At 40.2% G+C, this 22,222-nt stretch overlaps 1 protein-coding gene across 1 annotated transcript in view; it reads left to right on the top strand.

Annotated features, from left to right (window-relative positions):
* Positions 1-726: 726 nt before the first annotated feature.
* The window catches only part of TMC1 (transmembrane channel like 1), a 77,178-nt gene continuing 55,682 nt past the window's right edge, over positions 727-22,222 (top strand). Inside the window, exons 1-4 of the mRNA XM_030566979.1 lie at positions 727-810; positions 2,959-3,037; positions 4,696-5,074; positions 11,337-11,477. Coding sequence (XP_030422839.1) covers positions 727-810; positions 2,959-3,037; positions 4,696-5,074; positions 11,337-11,477 — 683 coding nt within the window. The remainder of the gene's footprint in view (positions 811-2,958; positions 3,038-4,695; positions 5,075-11,336; positions 11,478-22,222) is intronic.

Genomic DNA, 22,222 nt, shown 5'->3' with positions numbered 1-22,222 from the left:
GCTATAAATTGTCGGCTTTTGCAAAAAAACCCAAGATTGCGCACGGTCTGCACTATGAATTTACTACTCTTGCAGTTGCGTGATCTCTTCTAATCCTCTCTTTGCACTTCCAGGCTAATAAAATGCTTTTTCTCACCTCCTTTTCACAGTAATATCCACTTCCATTTGTCTTTATGTTTTTTTCTCTGTTTGTTGTTTAAAATCTCTGTTATTGAGCACTTTTACTGCTGGTCACATAGATAATCAAGCATGTGAACACGTTGACTTTCTATTATTTGGAAGACCATGGCCTACCTTCTCCTTCCCCTCCCCAGTCAGAATGATGAGTGATCCTATTATTTAGTGCAACATATTGTCTCGTCCGATATGCTGGATTTGGTTTAGCACATATATTACCTTATGCCACTATATTTAATTAAATTCAATAAATTACTTTCTATTGCATTTAAGCTGCTATGCTGCATAGTGCATTGTTTTTATTTGTACCACATATAATGTTAATTTCTGCATGATATACTATTAGCTCCAGCCCATGATTCAGAATATATTCTAACCCCTCAGCTATTTGCTTATTGTCTGCACTCATCAGAATCTGCAGTAAGGCCAAGCCTATATCATTATAATGCTTCCTTGGGAATTTCTCTTTGGCTGGAGGAGCTCAGTAAAGGAATTAGTTGCAAATAAAAGACCATGAGCTACCGTTGCATGCAACATATCTTTTTAGAGATGTCTGTCTTCGTCATTGAAGCTCTCAATGGCGATGTAATGATCGTTGTCAAATGTAGATCCAGTTACTGCCAGCAACAGAAGGCATGTGTCCAGGCCGAACAAAACAGCACTTATTTTCACATCCCACTGATGATATTGCATGATTAAATTTTTGCATAATCTTAAAAAATTATTATGCAGATATTGTGCAAATGACAGAAAATTATAAAGAAGTTTTGTGGAGGGAATTTAAATTTTGTGCATACATTCCTGTTTTAATATGCCTGTCAAATACTGGACAATAACCCTTTCCATGTTAATACATGGACAGAAACAAGACTTTTTGTTTTTTCTTGTTTACAGCTTTAAATATTTTACCATTTTTTGATTTATAATCTCCTGTCTTAGCAAAGCTAAGCAATAATGCCTGATTGTTTGATTACAATTTTCACTGGATAAATTAACTTCTACATCATCATTTAAGAGGTCACAAGCTGCTTAATGTGAGTCCATGACAGAAAAGGGGGTGGGTGGGCGGGAGCCACTGCAAGAGCGAGGAAAAGTGAAAAGGCACACAAGGAAGTGAATAATTATGATAATTTTAGTTTCCTCTTGACTGAAAGGTTGTTTTAGAAAAAATGGGTTGTACAACTTACTGTAGGCTTACTGTCCTGACTTTATAGGGAGAAAGTTAAGTAGCACATGTCTGAAAATATATGATATATAGAAATTGAATAACAACTGCATAGTTATGTTAATGAACAGTATTTCTTAATTTCCTCCTTAATTCTTTCCCACCACATATCAACTTATACATTCCATCGGCATACCTCAAGCCCTCTCCCTCATGCTTCTGGGCCTCCAGACCGAGACACCTTCAGAACTTTTCAGGGAGCCGGTTGCAATCTTCTTCTCTAACACCCGTAGAAATCTTTCTGAGGAAACATCACTGGTTGACACCAGTTGGCTGACACCAGTTGGCCAACACCAGGTCAACACCGGGTCACCAAATAGCTCTTTTCTTCAGCTGAACTTCTTTGGAATTAAATACATAAAGTTCTCTACCACCACCACCACTGGTTCAAAGTGCCCCAGATTATTTGGGATATACTCCTGGTTTCTTGTGGCTAGCAGGTACAGGATATCTCCTGCTCTACTCATTAGTAATCAGTATTAGAGTGGTGTGAATAATTTGACTAGAATGACAACTCCCATAAAAAATGTTCTAGATCTCTCCAGGAATAATAAACCCAGTTCTGTAAACATTTAGGTATCAGACTTGATAACATTTGTAGAACCATAGATACACACCCTCCAATCACCTTTCAGTATACAGAGCAACTCAACCAAGCTCCTCTATACATTATAACCAGTGCCCATAAGTGCCCCTCTCTCATTAAGCCAACCATCAGCTTCCTCCCTCACTACATTACTGGACTCCCTCAGACAGTAACATTGCAGCCATGTTCCTCCACTTAGGACCAGGGACCCCACTCCAACCCAAGTATTGTTGTCCTGGGAGTGGAAGGTGGCTAGTATATGGGGGTCCTATCCCTGGAGTCTCCACTCTCTATCTCGTCTCTTGGGGGCTATGAGGTAGGGCAATTCCCTGTCCAAGAAAGAACAAAATCATTTCTTGCCACTTTGTTTAGAGTTTTGAATTCTAAATCTGAAGCTTCAAAAGAAACTCCTTTCTCCTCTTCTGGAACCCTCTACTCATCAGCTGTGCTGCTACTCCTAAATTTCATTCCCCCTCCACTCAGTTTTACCAGAAAATGGCTGTTTGTTAAAGCTTGCAGATGATCTTAGAAGATTCCAGAATGCTAGTCACTGCTAGTCTTGCACATTTTTAAAGGAAGTTTGAGAATTGCCCAGGGAGGCAGCACTTTTTTCATTTTCTTTCTACTTTCTCCCAGTCAGGAGGTTGCTGCTGGTTACCTCATCTCTCCATGAAACTTCTACCTCTCACATCCTACATATTCTTTCTATTTGAAAAAGAAAAACTCACTTTTTATTACCACCATTCTCAGCTCCAGTGATCTGGCCAAAGAAAGGAGGACAAGGGGTGCCACATGCCACTGTGTTGTTCATACCTCCCTGGTTGTACTCACTAAAATATATATTCTAAAACTTCAGTGTTCCAGTATGTTGGGTTTATGTAACTAAGACCCCAAATATGACACATTCAAGTAATTTCTAAGCATATATTTAAAAAATGTCTTTAATAACTATTCATCTTTCAATGTACAGCACAATATGATTTCTTTCATAGTGGGCACTGAAGTTGACAATGAAGAAGGCAGTGCAGCTGAAAGCGAAGATGACGACAGCAAAATAGGTAATCAGCGATGGACAATTTCAATTCTATATTCAGACATTTTCTTGTTGCAGTGCATTACACTAGATGTGGAGGCTTAATCCAGTTCCTGTTTGGCAGGTCTCCACTTAACCAAGTGACTGTTTTTAGTGAAGAGACTCAGGCTGGGTTTAAACTAATCATGTGAAGTGAAGAGTTCTATAGCCTACCACCATTTTTTTGAGACATCCTGATCCCATTGTTCATGAATTACTGTAATCATGTTTTGACTGTACTACACTCTGAATTTCATGTTTAAACTAATATATTTGGAAAATAACTCCAGTGGTTGAAAGGCAGCAGGGAAGTCCATCAGCTAGGGTGATAATATAATGAACTTGGTATCTTAACCTGTCAGGGGTATAGGAGTGTGGTGAGCTGTAATGATAGAATCATAGAAATGTAGGGCTAAAAGGACTTTGAGAGGTTATCCAGTCCACCTCCTGCACCATGACAGTACCAAGTATACCTAGAACTTCCTTGACAAGTGTTTGTCTAATCTGTTCTTAAAAATCTCAATGACAGTGATTCCAAAATTTCCCTGCAAGGCTATTCTGGAATAGCCTTCCAGCAAAATTTTGGAATCAATGTCATAGCTTAATTATCCTTATAGTTAGAAAGTTTTTCGTAATATCTAACCTAAATCTTCCTTGTTGCAGATTAAGCAGATTACTTCTTCAGAGGACATGGAGAAAATTGATCAATGTCCTCTTTAAAACAGCATTTAACATATCTGAAGATTTATCAGATCCTGTGCTGTGGAACAGGGGGTTCAGATCTGCTCCCAGGAGCACCACCTGCTGGTAATACTCTGGGATATGTCTCCCAGCAGTGAGAGTCAGTGGCCACTTTGCCCTATAGTGAGAGTCTTGGCCACGTTGCCCGTTGGCAAGAGTCAATGGCTGGGATTAAGGAAACCTGGGACCTCCCTGCTCCACCGAGTCCCAACCCAGGGCCCAATGAAGCAGTAATCAAAAAATGTGCGACCTAAGGGGCAAGCACCCCTACATCTGCTCCCTGGGCCACTTCCTACCCCAGCTTCTGTTCCTCTATTGGTGCCACTGGTTTGCTTGTGGGTCCCTTCTGAAGCTCTCTCTGTCCATGCTCCAAAGGGTCTTCCTCTCGCAGCCATGACTCATCGTTGCCAATCTCCGCAATTGATAGGCTTGTGGTGGCTTGGCATTGAGGACTGGGCCCGGCTACCTGAAGCCTCAGTGGCTTCTTGGCAGGAGCCTGCAATTGTCCATCCTGGCTGAGCTAAACTGTTCCCTTTTGAGCTTAGCCTCCGCTATGAGCACAGCAACAGGGGCAGCTGAGTGGGGCTTTCTGGGCCCAGAGCTGCTATTTAATCCTTACTTCACCAGTATAGGTTCATACACCACCTCTCATTCCCCACTCAAAAGTTTTCTTTTCTCAAGAATAAACATGCCCAGTTTTTTTAATATTTCAGCACAGGTCAGGTTTCTAAACTTTTTATCATTTGGTTATGTCATGTGCAGCTACAGTATATCATACGGATAACATAAATTCTGTACATGTGTGTGTGAGAGAATTGCTGGTACTGATACACGATATTAACTTTTTGTTTTTGTCTGTCCCTACCACCCCCCATCATGATTGTGAAGATGAAGAAGAATCTGAAAAAGAGAAGAAAGTAACTGCCAAAACCAGAAGAGGAAATGCCAGAGGGAGAGCCAGAAAGGATTCGGAGGAGGAAGAGGAGACGAGGACAGCTGGGCAACGCAGACAGAGAAACAGGAGAGCACAGAGGAAACAGGCTGGGAATGAGGACAGTGATTCTGACAGCGAATCCTGCAAAAACAAGAAGAACAGGGCAAATCAGATATCCAAGCAGCAGGAGCCCAATGAGGATGGAGAAGACGATAATAAAGGGGGCAGAAAAGGAAGAGGCAAAAATGAGACCAAACAGGAAAAAAAACCTGACGAGAAAGGGAAAAAGGAGGAGGACAACAAGACAAAGAAGGATAAAAAGAAGAAAGGTTCCTCAAGGTAATTATTTATGTAATCTGAAACCTACTGAAGTTATGGCTATAGTTCTGAAGTACCCACAGCCAGCACAACTCCTTTAGCTATAAGAGCCAGTTTTTCAGAAAAGATCAAGGTCAGAGTTTCAGAGACTCAGAACGCACAACTGAGGACAGATTTTCAAAAGAGCTCAGTTCCCACAGCTCCCATTGTGACACTTATGGCCAGATTTCCAAGAGCCCATCGCAAGGGATGCTGAGTTATTTTGCAAACCAGTCTACTTATTTAGGTGCTTAAATGGAATCTGAAGTCTTTTGAAAATTGAGCACCCAGTATGGGTGCTGAGGCCTTCTGAAAATTTCAACCTTTGTGTTGTTCTGCTAGCAGCCTTGATGCTCTCATTCTTCCACATTCTCTCTCTACCACCTCATGCTTTGTGTTTTTGAATCACATTCTTTGAAAGGAACTACCCCCTGGGAAGAGTGCATCATGGAGCAGATGGAGACTGATACATTTACATAGCTGGGAGAAATATTCCACTTCCCTCATTTTTACATTCACTAGAGGTGTCGGTGCCCCCAGAGACACCCCAGAGGAACACAACAGGAATCATCAAAGGAAAAGAACCCATAATGTGAGGCATGTTATCTTGACTCTCATATTAATTTGTCCCCGAATGTATTTCAATATGCTGCTACTCCATTTCCCCCACTTTTTAGCATTCCTAGAATTTGTCTTTGTTCCAGCTCTTCACTATGAAATCCATTATAGCATTATCCTTCCTTTATGTGGTTTCCTGCACTCAAATATATTTTACTAAAATCATATTCCTGACTGTGCCAATTTATATTCTTCCGAGTACTATTCTTGTCTTCTATTGTGAACATTAAATAGTTATGTTAATAAAAAAAGACCCATGGAAAAATGTAAAATTGAATGAAAACAGAACTTTTTGGACTGGATGATAAATTAAAGGAGGGTATATTCATTTAGGCTAATTAATTAGAAACATTATACAGGATAGGACATTGCTCATGGGGATAGAAAGGATAACATTTGAGGAATAACTAAAGATAGTTTTCTATTCCTGGAGGTACATCAAGAACATTGTCTCCTTAGACAGTAAGTGGGACAACTAACAAGATCACTTTTCCAACAAGCTATTGTAAATAAGGTATGAGCTCTGGGACACCAAGAGTAGAGGGGCTGTCCTTTCCTCTGATAGAAGAAACTTATGAGGTATGTCACAAAATGACATCTTAAAGATTTTAAAAAAGTAATTGTAAGAAAGTTGAAATGAGTTAAGGGAAGTTTTTTAAATAGCTTATTGTTTAGACAATTTCTTACAACAATAACAAAGGGTGTTTATTTTGATAGGCGAGCACAAATAATGTACAAAGAAGGATGTGCTGATGATCAGTCTGGCTGATTTAATTCAGATGGAGTATTTGCAAACCTTGTGGGAGGAGGAGAGGCCGGAAGGTGTGAGCTCTTTAGTATGTTCATGTGGGTCATCACAACAAAGGCTATCTACTGCAATGGTCCCCAAACTATGGGGCACGCCCCTGCTAAGCACGTGGAGGAACATTGGTGGGGGCGGTGGGACTTGGGCCAGTCCCCATGGTGGCGGAGAGGGAACATCACCCAGTTCTGCTCTGCCCCGCAGCTCTGCTCCAGCCCTGCCCCTACTCGCAGCTCTGGCCCCAGCCTCGGCCACCAGCTCCTGGTCCTGCTCCTGGCCATGGCTCTGCTCCTTGCTGCAGCCCCAGTTGCAGCCCTGCTCCTGGACACAACCCCTGGCCCCAACTGCAGCCCTGCTCCTGGCCTTGCTTCCAGATCACGGCTCCCAGGGAGGCACGGATCAGGGAAGGGAGGAGTGATCAAAAAAATGTGAGGACCACTGGCCTACTGATTTAAAAGTGATGCACTGCTTCTGGCTTTTCAGGCAGAGTGGATAAGCATGCTGAAAGAAAATAAGTTGTTAGGAATGAAAAAATAAACAAGGAAAAGAAAAGCATAATGAGGAACCTTGGAGCATCCACTACTAATTTTTTGCCACGTTGTGGAATTATTTGTTTTCCCTGTCCATATTTTGTTCACGATAGAGACCTTTCACCTCAAGATTACTTAGATTCCTTAGCAGCCTCCTGTGAAGGACCTTGTCAAGGTCTTTTTGAAAGCTCTGAAAGCCTTTCATCTGAGCTCGTTCATTATTATAGGGCCAGATTGTGATACTCTTATACAGAATAACACTTTATGAGTAGTTCCACTGATTTCACAAAAGCAGCATTTAAACTGGTTGTAAATAAAAATAGAATTCAACTCTCTTGATTCCAAAAGCAGAGACCTTATACTTGAGCTAATGGAAAATTCTGACAGTTTTGGACCCAAATTATATTTTTTAAAATGCAATTTAATTGAAATCAAACTGTTTCCCAAAACAGTTTGATTTCAATTAATTTTTTGATTTTTTTAATGACAAAATTCCAAATAGAAGAGATGAAAAACAATTGGTTGGCTTTATACTGAATTTTGTTTAAAAAAATCTTTTTTTGTTTTTGAGGAAATATTTTTTTTTAACCAGTGCTAGGTCTGACATTACATCATATAAAGAGCAGCAGGACAAATAAAACTTTAATATATATTTTATTCTGCCTTGTTTGCAGTGTCTCTTTCATTTTGTACAGCATCCTTTCCTCACTAGCTCCACAGTATCACGATTTATTTCTCATACTCCCACACACATTCCTCTCAGAACTAGCTACAACACAACACATAGATTCCCCTGTGTCAAAGGGAACCCTCCTCAGCTGCCTTGGTAAGAAAGGTTTCTGGCTGCCTTGTGCTGCCTTGGCTGGAACAGGGGCAAAGGATTTAGCCCCTTTATCATAAATAGTATAATATTCAATTCCTAGTCAGTCCTTCTGTTCTTTGTTTTTTAAAGAGTATTCCCTTGCATTAGGATTCAAGTGCCTCATGATGATATCCATGAGACATCTTATTTTTGATTTTCAGTACATTGGCCTAGGTCTTTATATAGTTCTTCCACTTGCTCATCTCAACACCAAATAATAAAGATGTCTGATTGGCTTTCAGGAAGACTCTTTCTTTCTGCAGAGGTTTGTTTTCAGCTGTGGGGTTTTTTTTGTACCACATTCCTGCTGAAATCTTATGGATGATGAATTCAAGTTCTTTAACATTCAGCTCTCTTTAGTATGTAGCATTTGATTCTTTAGTAATTGTAGGATCCTGTTTTTCTTTTTTTCCGACTCAGTCTAATGCGTCTCTTACAGTCATCTCAAATGCTGTGTTTATATTCTTTCCACATAGCATTTGTTACCAAAGCCAGAACTGGGTGAAGAGTGAAAAAAATATATGTTTTGATGTTTTCTAAAAAGAATTTCACTTTGACTGTGCTGGTGTAACTTTTTATTAGCTTTTCATGATCATTCATGTTGGCTAATGTTTTGGTACAAGTATTAATAGAAAGCACATTTTAGGTCAATAACTGAGGTCTGGTTATTCACAAAAATCATTGCATTAGCAAATGGAATTTGTTTTGAAGGTAAATCGAAGAAGTTTATAAATCCTTGGTCATCCAGTCAGGGAACAGAAACTACATTATGTGACTTAATCACACAGCTCAAATATCAGATCATACATATCAAGCATTCAAAGATGTAATGGCAGGAAGCAATTTGCAAACAGTCCATAGGCTAAACTTTGCATGAACAAATTATTTCCAAATCTAATTCAAATAGCAAACAATTTCCTAAAGGCTTCAGTCCATTCACAGAACATTCAGAACAGGAAAAAGAGCTAAATTCATTGGATACATTTTTTGTAAATTCCTTTATTTTTTATCCTCAGCACTGATTTGTTCACTGAGTTCAATGATTTTTAAGCATTTTCCCCAATGCAGCTGCTGCAAAAAATGGTTTCTGTCATACTGATGGTTATCTGTTTGTAGTCATATAAGGAAGAGCAGTAGGTAGTTATTGTCACAGTTCAGGGCAATTGCACCTTTATTTCTCTCTCATGATTCTTCAAGGGAACCACTCTAGGCTCCCACCTCCTTAGCAGTCACCTCTCTGAGGCAGAGACAAATGTCCCTCTTCCAGGATTTTTCCAGGCTGCACAGTTTCCTGCCTTCATTGTGATATCCACAGCAAGCCTAAACAGGCCAGCACCTACACTTTACTTTCTCTTCAAAGGCTATGGACACTTGTAACTGCCTGCAGTTATATGTTAACACACAGGTTTTTACAAGCACACACATTTATTCTTAAGGTGAAAGCATTATAGAGAAAAAATATTAAAAACAATTAAAAAATTACACATATGCCAATAGCTTATCTCCGAGATCATCCCCCCACCCCAGTCCAACAAGAACTCTGATAGGAGTCACCCCTTCCAACTGTCTAGAAGGACTGGGGCCACCATTGGACAGAAGGTTCTGTCTATTTGCAGGATCAGAAAGAGTATGTTTAAACTCAGGCTATCTTTCCAAAAGTCCATTCTTTGTCTGTTGATCTCCAGAGAATCTAGTATGAACTAGTATATGCGAGCTATCCCAGGAGGTGGTATCTCTCTGCAGGGTTGGGGAGTTACTGAGTTACCTGGTTGCTTTGCCTTAATCACCACCCACTGTTTTTTGTTCCTGGCAGAGTTGTGGCAGCCCTTCCTTTTGGAGTAGAGCATAATCATACTATGAACTATGCAGTTAAAACAATGGACCCCAAAGATGGGTGCAATATTTGTCACATATCCCCCATAGGAAAGATACATACAATCCTGGCCCATAATAATACATAAGCTTAATACTAAAAGGTATTTCAATGATATTTCAGGAAATTGCCATATCTGTCACAACTATCTTTAGCCAGTCATGTAGTGGAGAGAATGTTACTCAACCCAGTCCCATATCCAGAACATTCTGAGCTACCCACTAACAGCATGGTATCAGCCTAGCTTGACTGTGATAGTGTATCTGAATTTCTATATAATTGGAGATGGCCCACTGCAATGATGTTTGCATCTTCATTGGGTTTTGTCATAACCTTAGTCCCAGATTTGGACCTTAGCGTCCAAAATATGGGGGTTAGCATGAAAACCTCCAAGCTATGGGGGTTAGCATGAAAACCTCCAAGCTTAGTTACCAGCTTGGACCTGGTACTTGCTGCCACCACCCAAAAAATTAGAGTGTTTTGGGGCACTCTGGTCAGGTGCTCCAGGTGAAAGAGACATTAACCCTTAGCTATCTGTTTATGACAGGTTTAGGCTAGGGTTTAAATTTAAGTTTGATTAAGGGGTAGGTTAGGGGGTTGACAGTGCTGCAATCTCATGACATTTTGCCGCTAAATAGCAGAAGTCACGTGAAATTAGCCAATCTTGTGAGAGTTCTGAGATACGTAAATTTGCAAAAACAATTTCTCATGAAAAATGTCCATACTCTTATGTGAACTAGTGGTGTCACAAGATTTTGACCGTGTATAAACTGGACCCAGAAGTTAAGCCCCTTTGGAACGAAAGCCATAGGGTGGGGCTGAAATCCAGAGATTAGAACACAACACTCCCTCCCTCAAAATGTAAAGTGGTTCAGATCCGAGATTCCGGTTTTCGCCCCTCTCTGTATAAAGCACACATAATTTCAAACACTATAGGCTCTGCCTTTTTGTATTAATAAGAAGATGGATGGTGGTCATTATTGCAATTTAAAGATCAGAGTATGACTAGCCCTGTTCAGGTGTCAGGGAAGATTGAGTGAGGGTATGGCTCTTCCTACTCCAAACTAGCTAATAGAGATGAGCCTTCACAGGGGGGAAATGGTTCTCTCAAAACTGCGGTTTGAAAAAACAACTCCCTCCTCTTGCTTTAAACAGTCTTTTAAAAAGAACGTATACAATGTTCCGAGTTGGGTTTCCTTACATGAACCTTTGCGTCTAACAGATTGGATTACCCTTGAGGAGCAGATTTCTTGCTCTCTCAAGGCCTGATCCACAGCCCATTGAAGCCAATGGAAAAATTCCCACTGACTTCAGTGGACTTTGGATCAGGTCCTACATCTCTGTCTCTGTCATAGTCCAGCTCAGTTTCAGTACTTCAAGCTCTAATTACTTCATTTTGGGTTCAGGGTTATGGAAATTCAAGTTCAGCGTTATAGCAGCAAGACACAGACCTAGAGGATCAAGTTAAGGAGTTAGCACCGAACATCTGCCTCAGTGAAACCTTCTGTTACCCTCACGTTTTAAAATTACTGTATTTATCCCTCCATTTTTGTTTGAAGCTCTGACTCCGACTCTGAAGAGGAGCCAATTACGGAGGAGGAATTGGCCAAGCTGAAGGAAGAGGTAGAAGAGAAAAAGAAATTAATTGCCACGTTACGAAACAAACCATGGCAGATGAAAAAGAAACTAGACGTCCTGAAGTATGATCTGATTCATAATGAATAACCCTGTCACTGTGGTGTTTGTACTGTATACTCTCCTTGTTTTTCTCAATTTTATCTTTATTTCTATATCCGTTGAACTTCAAGGAGCCCCAGAGATCGGGCTCTTTTTTTCTCTGAAAGCCCATCCTTGGGACTTAAGTAATGTAATGTATACCTCCTTAGATCTGGGGTGAAAATATGAAGGCGTCAGATCTGTTTTGTAGGATTCCATTACCCACCATCATCAGACCTTTCTGATCATGATAGTTTCCCATCAGTTAGAAAGGTCACTATCTTTGGAGCTGTCTTGAATGCCATCTGATGGCTTGGGTGCTATAATTTTATCATATATTTCAAGATTCGTGGAAAATTCTCTGTCTCTTAAATTGCAAGGGAAATGAATGAAAATGTAATTGAATTTGGGAAAAAGAAAACATTGGGAACATTTTATGCATTTTCTTGTATGCTGTAGGCACAAACTGCCTTTGGCCTTAGTGAATGTCACACTTCCATTTTCACTAAAGCAAAAAGGTTGTTTTTACTAGCAAATAAGTCTCCAGTGGAAACAAATGCTCACAATCAAAACAGATGAGATGGACACAGGGTGGGGGAAGGGATGTAACACACAAGCAGAGTGAACAATGTGATGGCAGCAAATGTCACGTTAGTTCCACTATTTTTTTTTTGGCTATGGGGGAGGGGTAGTTAGTTAGAAGGGGATCAGCTAAATGGAAAGAAAAGTGGAGATGGGACATTGAAGGGAAGGGGGTGAAAGTAGACAGGATAGAGAAGAAGGTGGTAAAGGAGTAGGTAAAGTGACTGTGAGGGAGGGTCAGGATTGGAGCAAACTGCTAATTGGCACAGGACAGAGAAAGTCCAGTCAAAACTATACAAAGTTCTCAAAATATCCACACATCCCTACTTTGGCTGCTTCTAGAGGTTGTTCTGCTTCGTAGTTTTTCTCCAAGGTCACCTGGTGAGGGGAAGAGACAGGTGGAACCACCTGGGCTCTAGTGCCCTCAGAGTAGTGGGGCCCTGCCCTGGTTGGTTTTAGAAGTTCAAAGGAGGCTGAGCTGGCCCCAGCTGGGCCCCATTTTCTCCTCTCCCCTCAATGCAGCAGCCCCTGCTTTGGCTGCTTAGTTTGCTTAGCAGAAATGTATGTAGTTCCACTCAGAGCCCTCAGGGTATATAGTTTTGTTTCCATGCCCACTTGAGTCTGTTTAACTGAGACAGGCCTGAGTCTCAGGTATTTTCTCTTGAAACAATCTGAAAAATTCATCTGAAAAAGCTAGAATGTTTATGCCTTGGCTAAACTGGCAAAACACATGAAATACTGATCTTTCTGTTGGAAGCAATTTGGCCTGGCTGAGTTAAGTGACATTTTGCAATCCAGAAGTCAATGCAATTATGAATGAAATGAACTGAACAATCTGCTTCCCTAGGAAACTGTGCAGTGTGCTTTTGTAACCTGTTTTTCTCTGTGCCTGCCAGCCTTCCCGCTCCCTGCGTCCTCACTGACTGGTGGTAGCATTCTGCCAGTATCTTCCAGGAAAGGGCTTTTGGTTCCATGCTTTTGACTAAGGGCTCCAGGCAGGTACTTCTGTACCCATATAGGTTACTCTGAATCTTGCGATTCATTTTTCTTCTTTTGGGAATCACCAGCAAAGCTACCCCAAGCATCCAGTACTTCCAAATTATCTTAAGTAAAGAATATTTTGGTCTATAAGTGCCTACTACATGGGGAACAGAAATTTGATAAAAGGGATTTTCAGCCTAGCAGAAAAAGATATAACAAGATCCAATGGCTGGAAGTTGAAACTAGACAAATTCAGACTATAAATAAGGCACATATTCTAACAATGAGGGTAATTAACCATTGGAGCTACTTACCAAGGGTTGTGGTGGATTCTCCATCACTGGAAATTTTTAAATCAAATTGTGATGCTTTTCTAAATGATCTGCTCTAGTTCAAACAGAAATTAATTCAGGGAAGTTCTATGGCCTGTGATATACAGGAGGTCAGCCTAGATGATCACAATAGTCTCTTCTGGCCTTCTAATATATGAATTTATGAATTCAGAAAATGGAGATAAATTTCAGAAAAATCAAAGTTATACAGAATACTCTTTATCTAGTCTAGGACTATAGAATCCTCACCTTGATAGGATAAATCATATAGTTACAGTCTTTTAAGCAGGAACACAATTTTCACCTTAAAATTCAGTTTTCTCTTCCAGCATTAACACTGACATGCTCTCTCATTTTATTTCCATGACCTTATAAAATGTAACTGTCTGGGGACAACTAGTGCACCTTTTTTACAGTGAGGGTATTAACCATTGTAATAATATACCTAGGAACAGTGCAGATTGCATCATCTGAAGTCTTTAAATTAAGACTGTATCTTTCTAAAATATATGCTGTAGCTCAATCAGTAGTTAAGGGCTTGATGGAGGATCCACTTGCTGAATTTCTATGGCCTGTATTATGCGAAAGGTCAGACTAGATGATCATAATGGTTCCTTCTGGCCTTAAGACCTGTAGATCTATGAACTGTGTTGTAACCAGGTCCCCTGACTCTACTGCTATTGTAGAGTAGGTGAATATGCTACCCAGCGTCTGTTAAATACCTCTCAGTGTTTCTCTGTGGCTTATGCCCCTTTTTTTTGGTACTCTCGCTGTGGGATTTTCAGTTAGACAAACACTGAGCTCTTTTAAAAATCCCAACCTGGATAGTCTTCTGATGTCTTTTGATGTTATGATGTCAATTTTTTTAACCAAGATATTCTTGTTCATTTAACAATTTTAATTACACCTCTACCCCGATATAACGTTGTCCTTGGAAGCCAAAAAAATCTTACCGCGTTATAGGTGAAACTGCGTTATATCCAACTTGCTTTGATCCACCGGAGCACGCAGCCCCGCCCCCCCGGAGTGCTGCTTTACCACGTTATATCCAAATTCATGTTATATCGGGTCACGTTATATCAGAGTAGAGGTGTATATATAAATTAGTTTAGTTACTTAACTTTAATATTAGATTAGTTAAATTATTATATTTTTGCTATCCAGATTGGGAGACTGGAAATGTATTAAACTTCTTTTTCTCATATCAAAAGATTTATGTGAATACACAAATATGTACCAATGTGTTTTCTTGTGTCTTTCCAAAACAATGGTTTCTTTTGTGCTGTGCTAAATACACAGCTCTCTTTGAAGTAGGCTTAGGAACATTTTAATAGCTAACCCCAGAAAATATCAGAGTTCTAAGTGGAAATGACAGTTCTTCAGATCAGTTCTTTATACTGAAATGTATTTTTGTAAACCAATGAATCACATTTGTTACCATCTAGCTACATCAAATACATTCCAAAAATAGTTACAATTTATACCAGGCAATCCTACTTTAGATTGTCACTGTTGTGTATAAAGATTCATATCTCAGCTCAGCAGAGAAAAAAGAAACAAAAATTAGACCTTGAAAGCTAATAACCAGGCCACATTTTCAAATGAAGATGCCTAAATCTAGGCAGCTAAATCTATATTTGGCCCCCTATGTAAGTGTCTTGATATCACTGAAATCAATGGAGTAGGTAGTGAGTGCTCAGCACCTCTGAAAATGAAGCCAGTTATTTAGGTATCAAAATATGGACCTACTGTAAAATTTCCCAGAAGTGTCTAAATCCCATTTTCAAAAGTGACTTAGGCACTTTGGAGACCAAGTCCCATTAACTTTTAATACAAGCCTTAGACTTTGTTTACTCACAGTTTTTGTATTGCTTTAACTATGTCACTTTAGAAACTAAAATATTTTCGAACACATGTTGATGTGAAGGTGCTTACATCACCAGAGCTTACTTGTGGGGCCTGGGGGGGGGGAGAGGGAGGAGAGAAGAAACATTATGTAGACTGGCAAAAGTCATTTTTGAAAATAGGTCTTAGGCTATTTAGTAACTTAGGTGCTTTTGAAAATGTTACCTCTAGGTACCTACTTTTAATAATCCAAGTTTGAGAATTCTTAGATTTTAATTTTTATTAAATTAATTCCTCCATCCTTCCCCTGGTTCTTCTCTGAGCAGCTGTACATCTGACTACATGAGCTGGGAGCGGATTGGTGCAATTCATATCAAATAATTGTTACACAAAGAAGAAGCTGTGTACGTGCCAATGCTCTATAGTTAGAGGGAGGCAAGCTGTTCCATTCTGCTTTCTCCAATCTCTACAAAGTGAGATTTCTTTGGAGGTTGTCTCACCATTCTATCAGTTTCCTTTGCTTCCATTTTTCCTAGGGGAAAAATCATTAACTCAGAGGCTTTAGTTATACTATCATGACAGAGTTAGAGTAATAAGTGAGCATCACACTGACCAGAAAAAGTGATCACATTGTAAAGAATTTCATTCTGTTTTAGAAGGAAGTGTATTGTTTTATTCTTTGCTGCTTAGTTTTGTTCTGAAAAATGTGTGAACTATAAATTTTTAATATGCAGGTGCAGAACTAGAATTCACATTTACATTAAGATCTGGCCGGCTTACACCTACAAGGGAGATGTATCTTAGGTTGAAATGTCATTCCTAACTTACACCCTTGTGCCTAGCATTATGCACCCCACATGGTCTTGATTTTTCTCTCAAGATCCATGTGTGATGGGGACCTTCCAGCAGGCAGAGCTATCTCTGCTTATGATGAATTTGGGGTTATAAATTTCTGTAGCATGGCTCCCCAATCTTCAGATCTCACAGACACCTTTGCATAAGTCTGAGGATTTGCAAAGCGGGAGGCGGCGGGCCAAGGATGGGAATGGAGGAGGAGGAGGAGGAGATAGAGAGAGTTTGGGTGTGTGAGAGAGAGATTGAGAAACAGATTAACGAGATACATCATCCTTCAAACAGCCTCAGCAAGGAATATTCATGCTGGGATGTGGGTAAGAGCCTATGTAAAGGCTTTGCTTCTTGGGAATCTCAAGGGATCCATAGTGGGTGGCTGAAGCTTCTGCTTAATCTATTTGAGGGCAAAACTTGCCCTTTGATGGAATGATCTGTCCCTTGCCACTCCCTCCTCTATTAATCTCCGCTTCCACAAGTTTTTCTTCTCGACAAGATGGAGGGGAATCTGAACTATATGGTATGTAAGAGCACAGTTCTCAGTTACCTGGTAGAAGGCCATATTATCTGGACTACCTCAGCATAACTGAAGTAGAGAAGGATGGTGACTCAGCCTTTCTCTGAATTTCCTGGCTTTAGTGAGATCAGACATTTTGCACTTCCTTCCTCTCTTTTCTCGTTTAACTACATTGGCTTTTTCTGGTTTCAACTGGAGTAGGACAAATCATTATTCCAGGATGTGCACTACTCCTTTTGCTGAGTGTAATGTCTATGAAAGAGGTCAGATGGGACACTTTGGGGAATAAAGCACTTTGTTTATCCTAGGAAAGTTGTAGCATGGGCAGAGTCTATATAAACTTCTCCAGTTTACCAAGCCAGTGTGCATTAATTCTGAACTGGAGGGTGAGAAGTTGCGGATTAGAAGGTAGGGCAGACTGTCTTCTGTCCTCTCTTCTTTTTTGGGGGCGATATTTTCTGTGATATAGACACTTATCCTCTGGGAACTGGTCTGAGACACCAATATGTTTCACAAAGGCTACTCCAATGGTAATGACCTTCAGTTCCTATCTACTGAACTGGATTTGGAGAAAGTTGAACCTACAATTGGTGCTTACAGAGATAAAGATAAAATATTATGGGCCAGATCTTCAGATGACACAAGTTGGTGAAACTCTATTGAAATTTACACAGATTTACACCACCTGAGGATCTGAGACATATGGGTGTATCTATATCTATCCAGCTACCTTGTTTTTCAACCTAATGGTTCTTGGTCCTGGGGTGGTAGGACCACATTTGAAAAGTGGGCATCTGTATTTGGTTCTGGTGTACAGTTCTAATTCTCATTATTGACATGGGTTAGTTATATTTTACACAAACAAAGTATGCATTGTATAATCTACCAAGGTAATTAACTGCTATATAGACAGATCTACTAGCATACTCTTATTAAATTACCATGAATCCTGCAATTATACAATAGCATGCCATGTAACTATAATTCTCCCTTGTTTAAAGTTCTTACTAAATGTAAAAGCTACCCAATAAAGTTAATACCAATGTATGAATTACAATTAAATGAATGACAACAAAATATGAAGGAGATGGCAGGCATAGATCAAGCTTGTATCATTCACAAAGTAGCTTCAAATAAATATGGAATGCAAAGAGAATCACAAGACAACTTGGGAGTGGCTGTAGGAACAGTGACAGTGAACAAAGGATATTTGAGAGGGCCCCTAAAACATAACTGGTTCATATAAAATTAAAAGGAGGAGGGAGAGAATCTTCAGTCTGTTACCAGGGCTGGATTTACACCTTATACACCCCTAGGCACAGCATTTTCAGTGCCCCTTCCTGCCTATAGCTGACCTTCGTGTTTCATACTGTTTGAGAGAGGCCAGGCGCCTCTAGAATGCTGACGCCCCTAGGCATAGGCCTACTATACCTAATTGGAAATCCAGTCCAGGATGTTCCCAGAATCCTGCAACAGGGTAAGTAGAGCCCAGTTGGTGTGATGGGATCTACAGGCACTGAGCTTGGTACCATTGAAATCAACAGTAACACTCTTACTAACCTCAGTGGAAGCAGTGCAGGTACCCACCTGTGAACATTTTTTTCAGTGGATTATGTCTAAATAATAAGGGTAGGTGGAAAGGTGGGTGGGAGGGGAGTGTTTAGACTTAGTCTTTTTTCTCCAGTTGTTTTACTTTCCAATCCAGAGTAGCCATAAAAATAGATTTTTTGTAACAGAATATTCTATAAATGCAGCATGACAAAAAACAAACAAACAAACAAACAAACAAACACAAACTACTCTGTGAAATGAGGAAAAAGATTATCTTCTTCACTATTATCTTCAGACCTTCCCAGATCTGTTGTTATGAACTTATTGGCAGCCACCGAAACCAAATTAAATGACACTGTAGTTCGTCCATTATTACTGTTGAGCCACTTTCCAAGCTACCTGCCACCTGGCAACAGTTGTGTTGCTGTCAACTTTTAGCCAGCTTTTTAAGGCTTACTTGGAGAAGTCCAAAGTGATCAATATTAATAGGACATTTCTTTTTAATGACTTTTTACATGTTGGTGACTGAAACCTTCCTGAACTGTTGCTGAAAAACGTGAGCTATCCACTTGAATCCTGTTCACCAGCAGCAACCTCTAAGTGCTGCAATACATCCCCTACTTTGTACATGCGGAACTGCCCTACATGCAATATACCTAGCACTTTGGAAGCTGCAACCTCATACCTAGGATTAATAATTAACCTAGGCTACTTAAGGGCAATACTACCTGGCTCCATGAAATATTTATGAGCTCCTTATGTTGGTAATTAGATTAAGATGTTTTTTCTCAACCAAAAAAGCTCTCACAGTTAGCTAAAGGGGTACACTTTGGCATATCTTGCGCTATAGATAATTTACCTATAACATGATACCAGTGATTACAAAGCCCACTTTCATCTTTCAGTGTTGTTTTTGACACTTCTTCATATTTGTGAGGTTCTATCACTTTGCATGTAGTGTGTGATATTTTTGAAGATGCTGCTCAAAAATGTGCAGATGGGATTTAATAAACTGTTGTAATGATAGGACTGCTCTTCCTCTGCTTCTCACTTTTCTTAGCACAAAGTGCAGAGGCGTGTTATGATTCTCCAGGGATGTACAAATAAAGTTCTTATTCTCAAAGCTGAGAACTGAGGTAAAGAGCATTTCAAAATATGCTTAGGAAACAATAATGTGCATAATATACAAACATGTAGAAGACAGGGAAATACATTTATTGTCTGTGTACTCACCTGATAGTTGCATGTTGATTTAGATAATGGCATAGAGAGTACTCTTATAAAGTTTGCGGATGATACCAAGCTGGGAGGGGTTGCAAGTGCTTTGGAGGATAGCATTAAAATTCAAAACGATTTGGACAAACTGGAGAAATGGTCTGAAGTAAATAAGATGAAATTCAATAAGGACAAATGCAAAGTACTCCATTTACAAAGGAACACTCAGTTGCACACACACACACAAAATGGGAAATGACTGCCTAGGAAGGAGTACTGTGGGAAGGGATCTGGGGGTCATAGTGGATCACAAGCTAAAAGCAAGTCAACAGTGTAACACTTTTACAAAAAAAAAAAAGGCAAATGTCATTCTTGGATGTATTCACAGGAGTGTGGTAAGAAGACACAAGAAGTAATTCTTCCATTCTACTGCACGCTGATTAGGCCTCAGCTGGAGTATTGTGTCCAGTTCTGGGAGCCACATCTCAGGAAAGATGTGGACAAATTGGAGAAAGTCCCGAGAAGAGCAACAAAAATGATTAAAGGTGTAGACAACATGACCTATGAGGGAAGATTGAAAAAATTGGGTTTGTTTAGTCTGGAAAATAGAAGACGAAAATGGTTATCATGTCCCCTCTCAAAGTACATAAAAGGTTGTCACAAGGAGGAGGGAGAAGAATTGTTCTTCTTAACCTCTGAGAATAAGCAATAGGCTTAAATTGCAGCAAGGGAGGTTTAGGTTGAACAACAGGAAAAACTTCCTACCTGTCAGGGTGGTTAAGCACTGGAATAAATTGCCTAGGGAGATTGTGGAATCTCCATCATTGGGGTTTTTTAAGAGCAGATTAGATCAGTGCTTCTCAAAGCCAGTTCGCCGCTTGTTCAGGGAAAGCCCCTGGTGGTATGGGCTCATTTGTTTACCTGCTGCGTCTGCAAGTTTGGCTGATCACAGCTCTCACTGGCCGCGGTTCGCCGCTCCAGGCTAATGGGGGCTGCAGGAAGGGCGGCCAGTGAGAGCTGAGGTTGGCCGAACCTGCAGACGCAGCAGGTAAACAAACGGGCAGGACTGCTAGGGGCTTTCTCTGAACAAGTGAACAGATCGGCTTTGAGAAGCACTGGGTTAGACAAACACCTGTCAGGAATGGTCTAGATAATACTTAGTCCAGCCATGAGTGCAGGAGAATGGACTAGATGCCCTCTCAAAGTCCCTTCCAGTCCTATGATTCTATATCTGGAGCCAGCCAGGACACAGGAAGTTTGTGGTGGTGGTGGGGGGGGGGAGGGGGGAGGACGACGGGAATTTCCTTAGTTTCTGACCTACAAATCACCCAGGGCCTGACGTTGATCTCACAGCAAGTAAATCAGAAGTAACTCATTTTAATTCAAGGGTGTAACCCAGTAAAAAGCCATGAGTGTCTCTGGTGGAGGAGGGATGAGCAGGATCAAGGAAAAAAACACCTTGTAGTAGCTATTTGATAGCTGCAGCATCACATGGGGCTTATGCTTTCCTTATTAGTTTCCTTGAATGCAACTGCACACATATTCTCTGCCTCATCACCCACAGGCCCTCTTTCAAGCTCTGCTCCACCACTAGATGTGCTTGTCATATCTTTTGTTAAATACTGCAGTGGGAATTTTTCATGGAATTAAATTGTTATTGAGACTTGCACTCAACTACCAATTAAATAAGGACTTGAAATTAGTCATGCAAGTATTCCTATTCCAGGATGCAGGTGGGCTGCTGCAGAGCACAGAATGGCTTCTCTATAGGTTTTCATGTGGCAGGGTCCCCCCACATGAGGATGTTATTCACTGGGTCTTCCTAAAGCTGTAATGACTGTACAAAAAAACTCTTTAAAAGTCAGCTATAACCAAACCTGCTCTGCCCACTCAAGGAGAAGGCACATATGTAGAACATCAAGTGTACCTTTGACAAATAAAGTGCTTTCATTCTGACACAAGATGCTGAACAGTGGCAAGGTTCTTCTATCTACCCAATAATACCATGTGGTACGTATTTCCTTTCATTTGCTGTGGAATGTGTGAGAAGCTTTTGAGTGGTTTTTTTTAACAGGAATGATGAGTGCTATCAGTACTGTATTCGAGTTCCTCATACTGTGCAAAGGTGCTTAGATTATGATAGGCAGATAGTTCAGTATTAAATATACAGTTAAACCCTGTTAAAGTGAACGGTCCCTTTCTATTTAAAACAGAACATCTGCACAAGTTCATAGTAACTAGACTAGATGATTAATTTGGTCCAATGTGATTAGTAAAGTTAAAGCCGTTAAAATTATAGACAGATTAAATACTATCATGCAGATAAGGGATTTTTGTAACATACTGAAGAACCACCAGGGACTTAGTCAAACATCTGAAAAGATATGGAGAGGAAGAAAAGCCTAACAGTCAATAAGAATGGGGGGAGGGGAACAAATGAAAGAGGGAGGGGAAGGGAAACTTCTCTGAGGGAAGTCATGGGAAAATACCAGCAGTAGTCCAGGAAACCTAGATCACTACATCCAAAGGGCAAGAATTCAGTTTGCACTAGAAATCTGCAATCGGCTTGCAGGTAAAAACAGAAAACCCAGCCTTGCCAGAGAATTCAGGACTTAGAGAGGAATAAAAACTATATTCTAATGCAGAGGAAAACACCTAAAAGGCATTTAGTGTGACATTCATTGCATTGCAAACAAGCATGCCTAGTATGACTCCTTGGATTTAATTGAGGGGTTGAATTCATGATCTAAAAGACATGTTTTTATAAAAATTGCCTGTGGAAAATAATTTCTTTATTTTGGCTTAGCCAAACTCATGATCATTTTATAACAGAAAAGAAAAGTTTCTGGAGAATTTC

The sequence above is a fragment of the Gopherus evgoodei genome, chromosome 6 (assembly GCF_007399415.2).
Source record: "Gopherus evgoodei ecotype Sinaloan lineage chromosome 6, rGopEvg1_v1.p, whole genome shotgun sequence".
Lineage (NCBI taxonomy): Eukaryota > Metazoa > Chordata > Testudines > Testudinidae > Gopherus > Gopherus evgoodei.
This window is presented reverse-complemented; position numbering and strand designations above follow the sequence as displayed.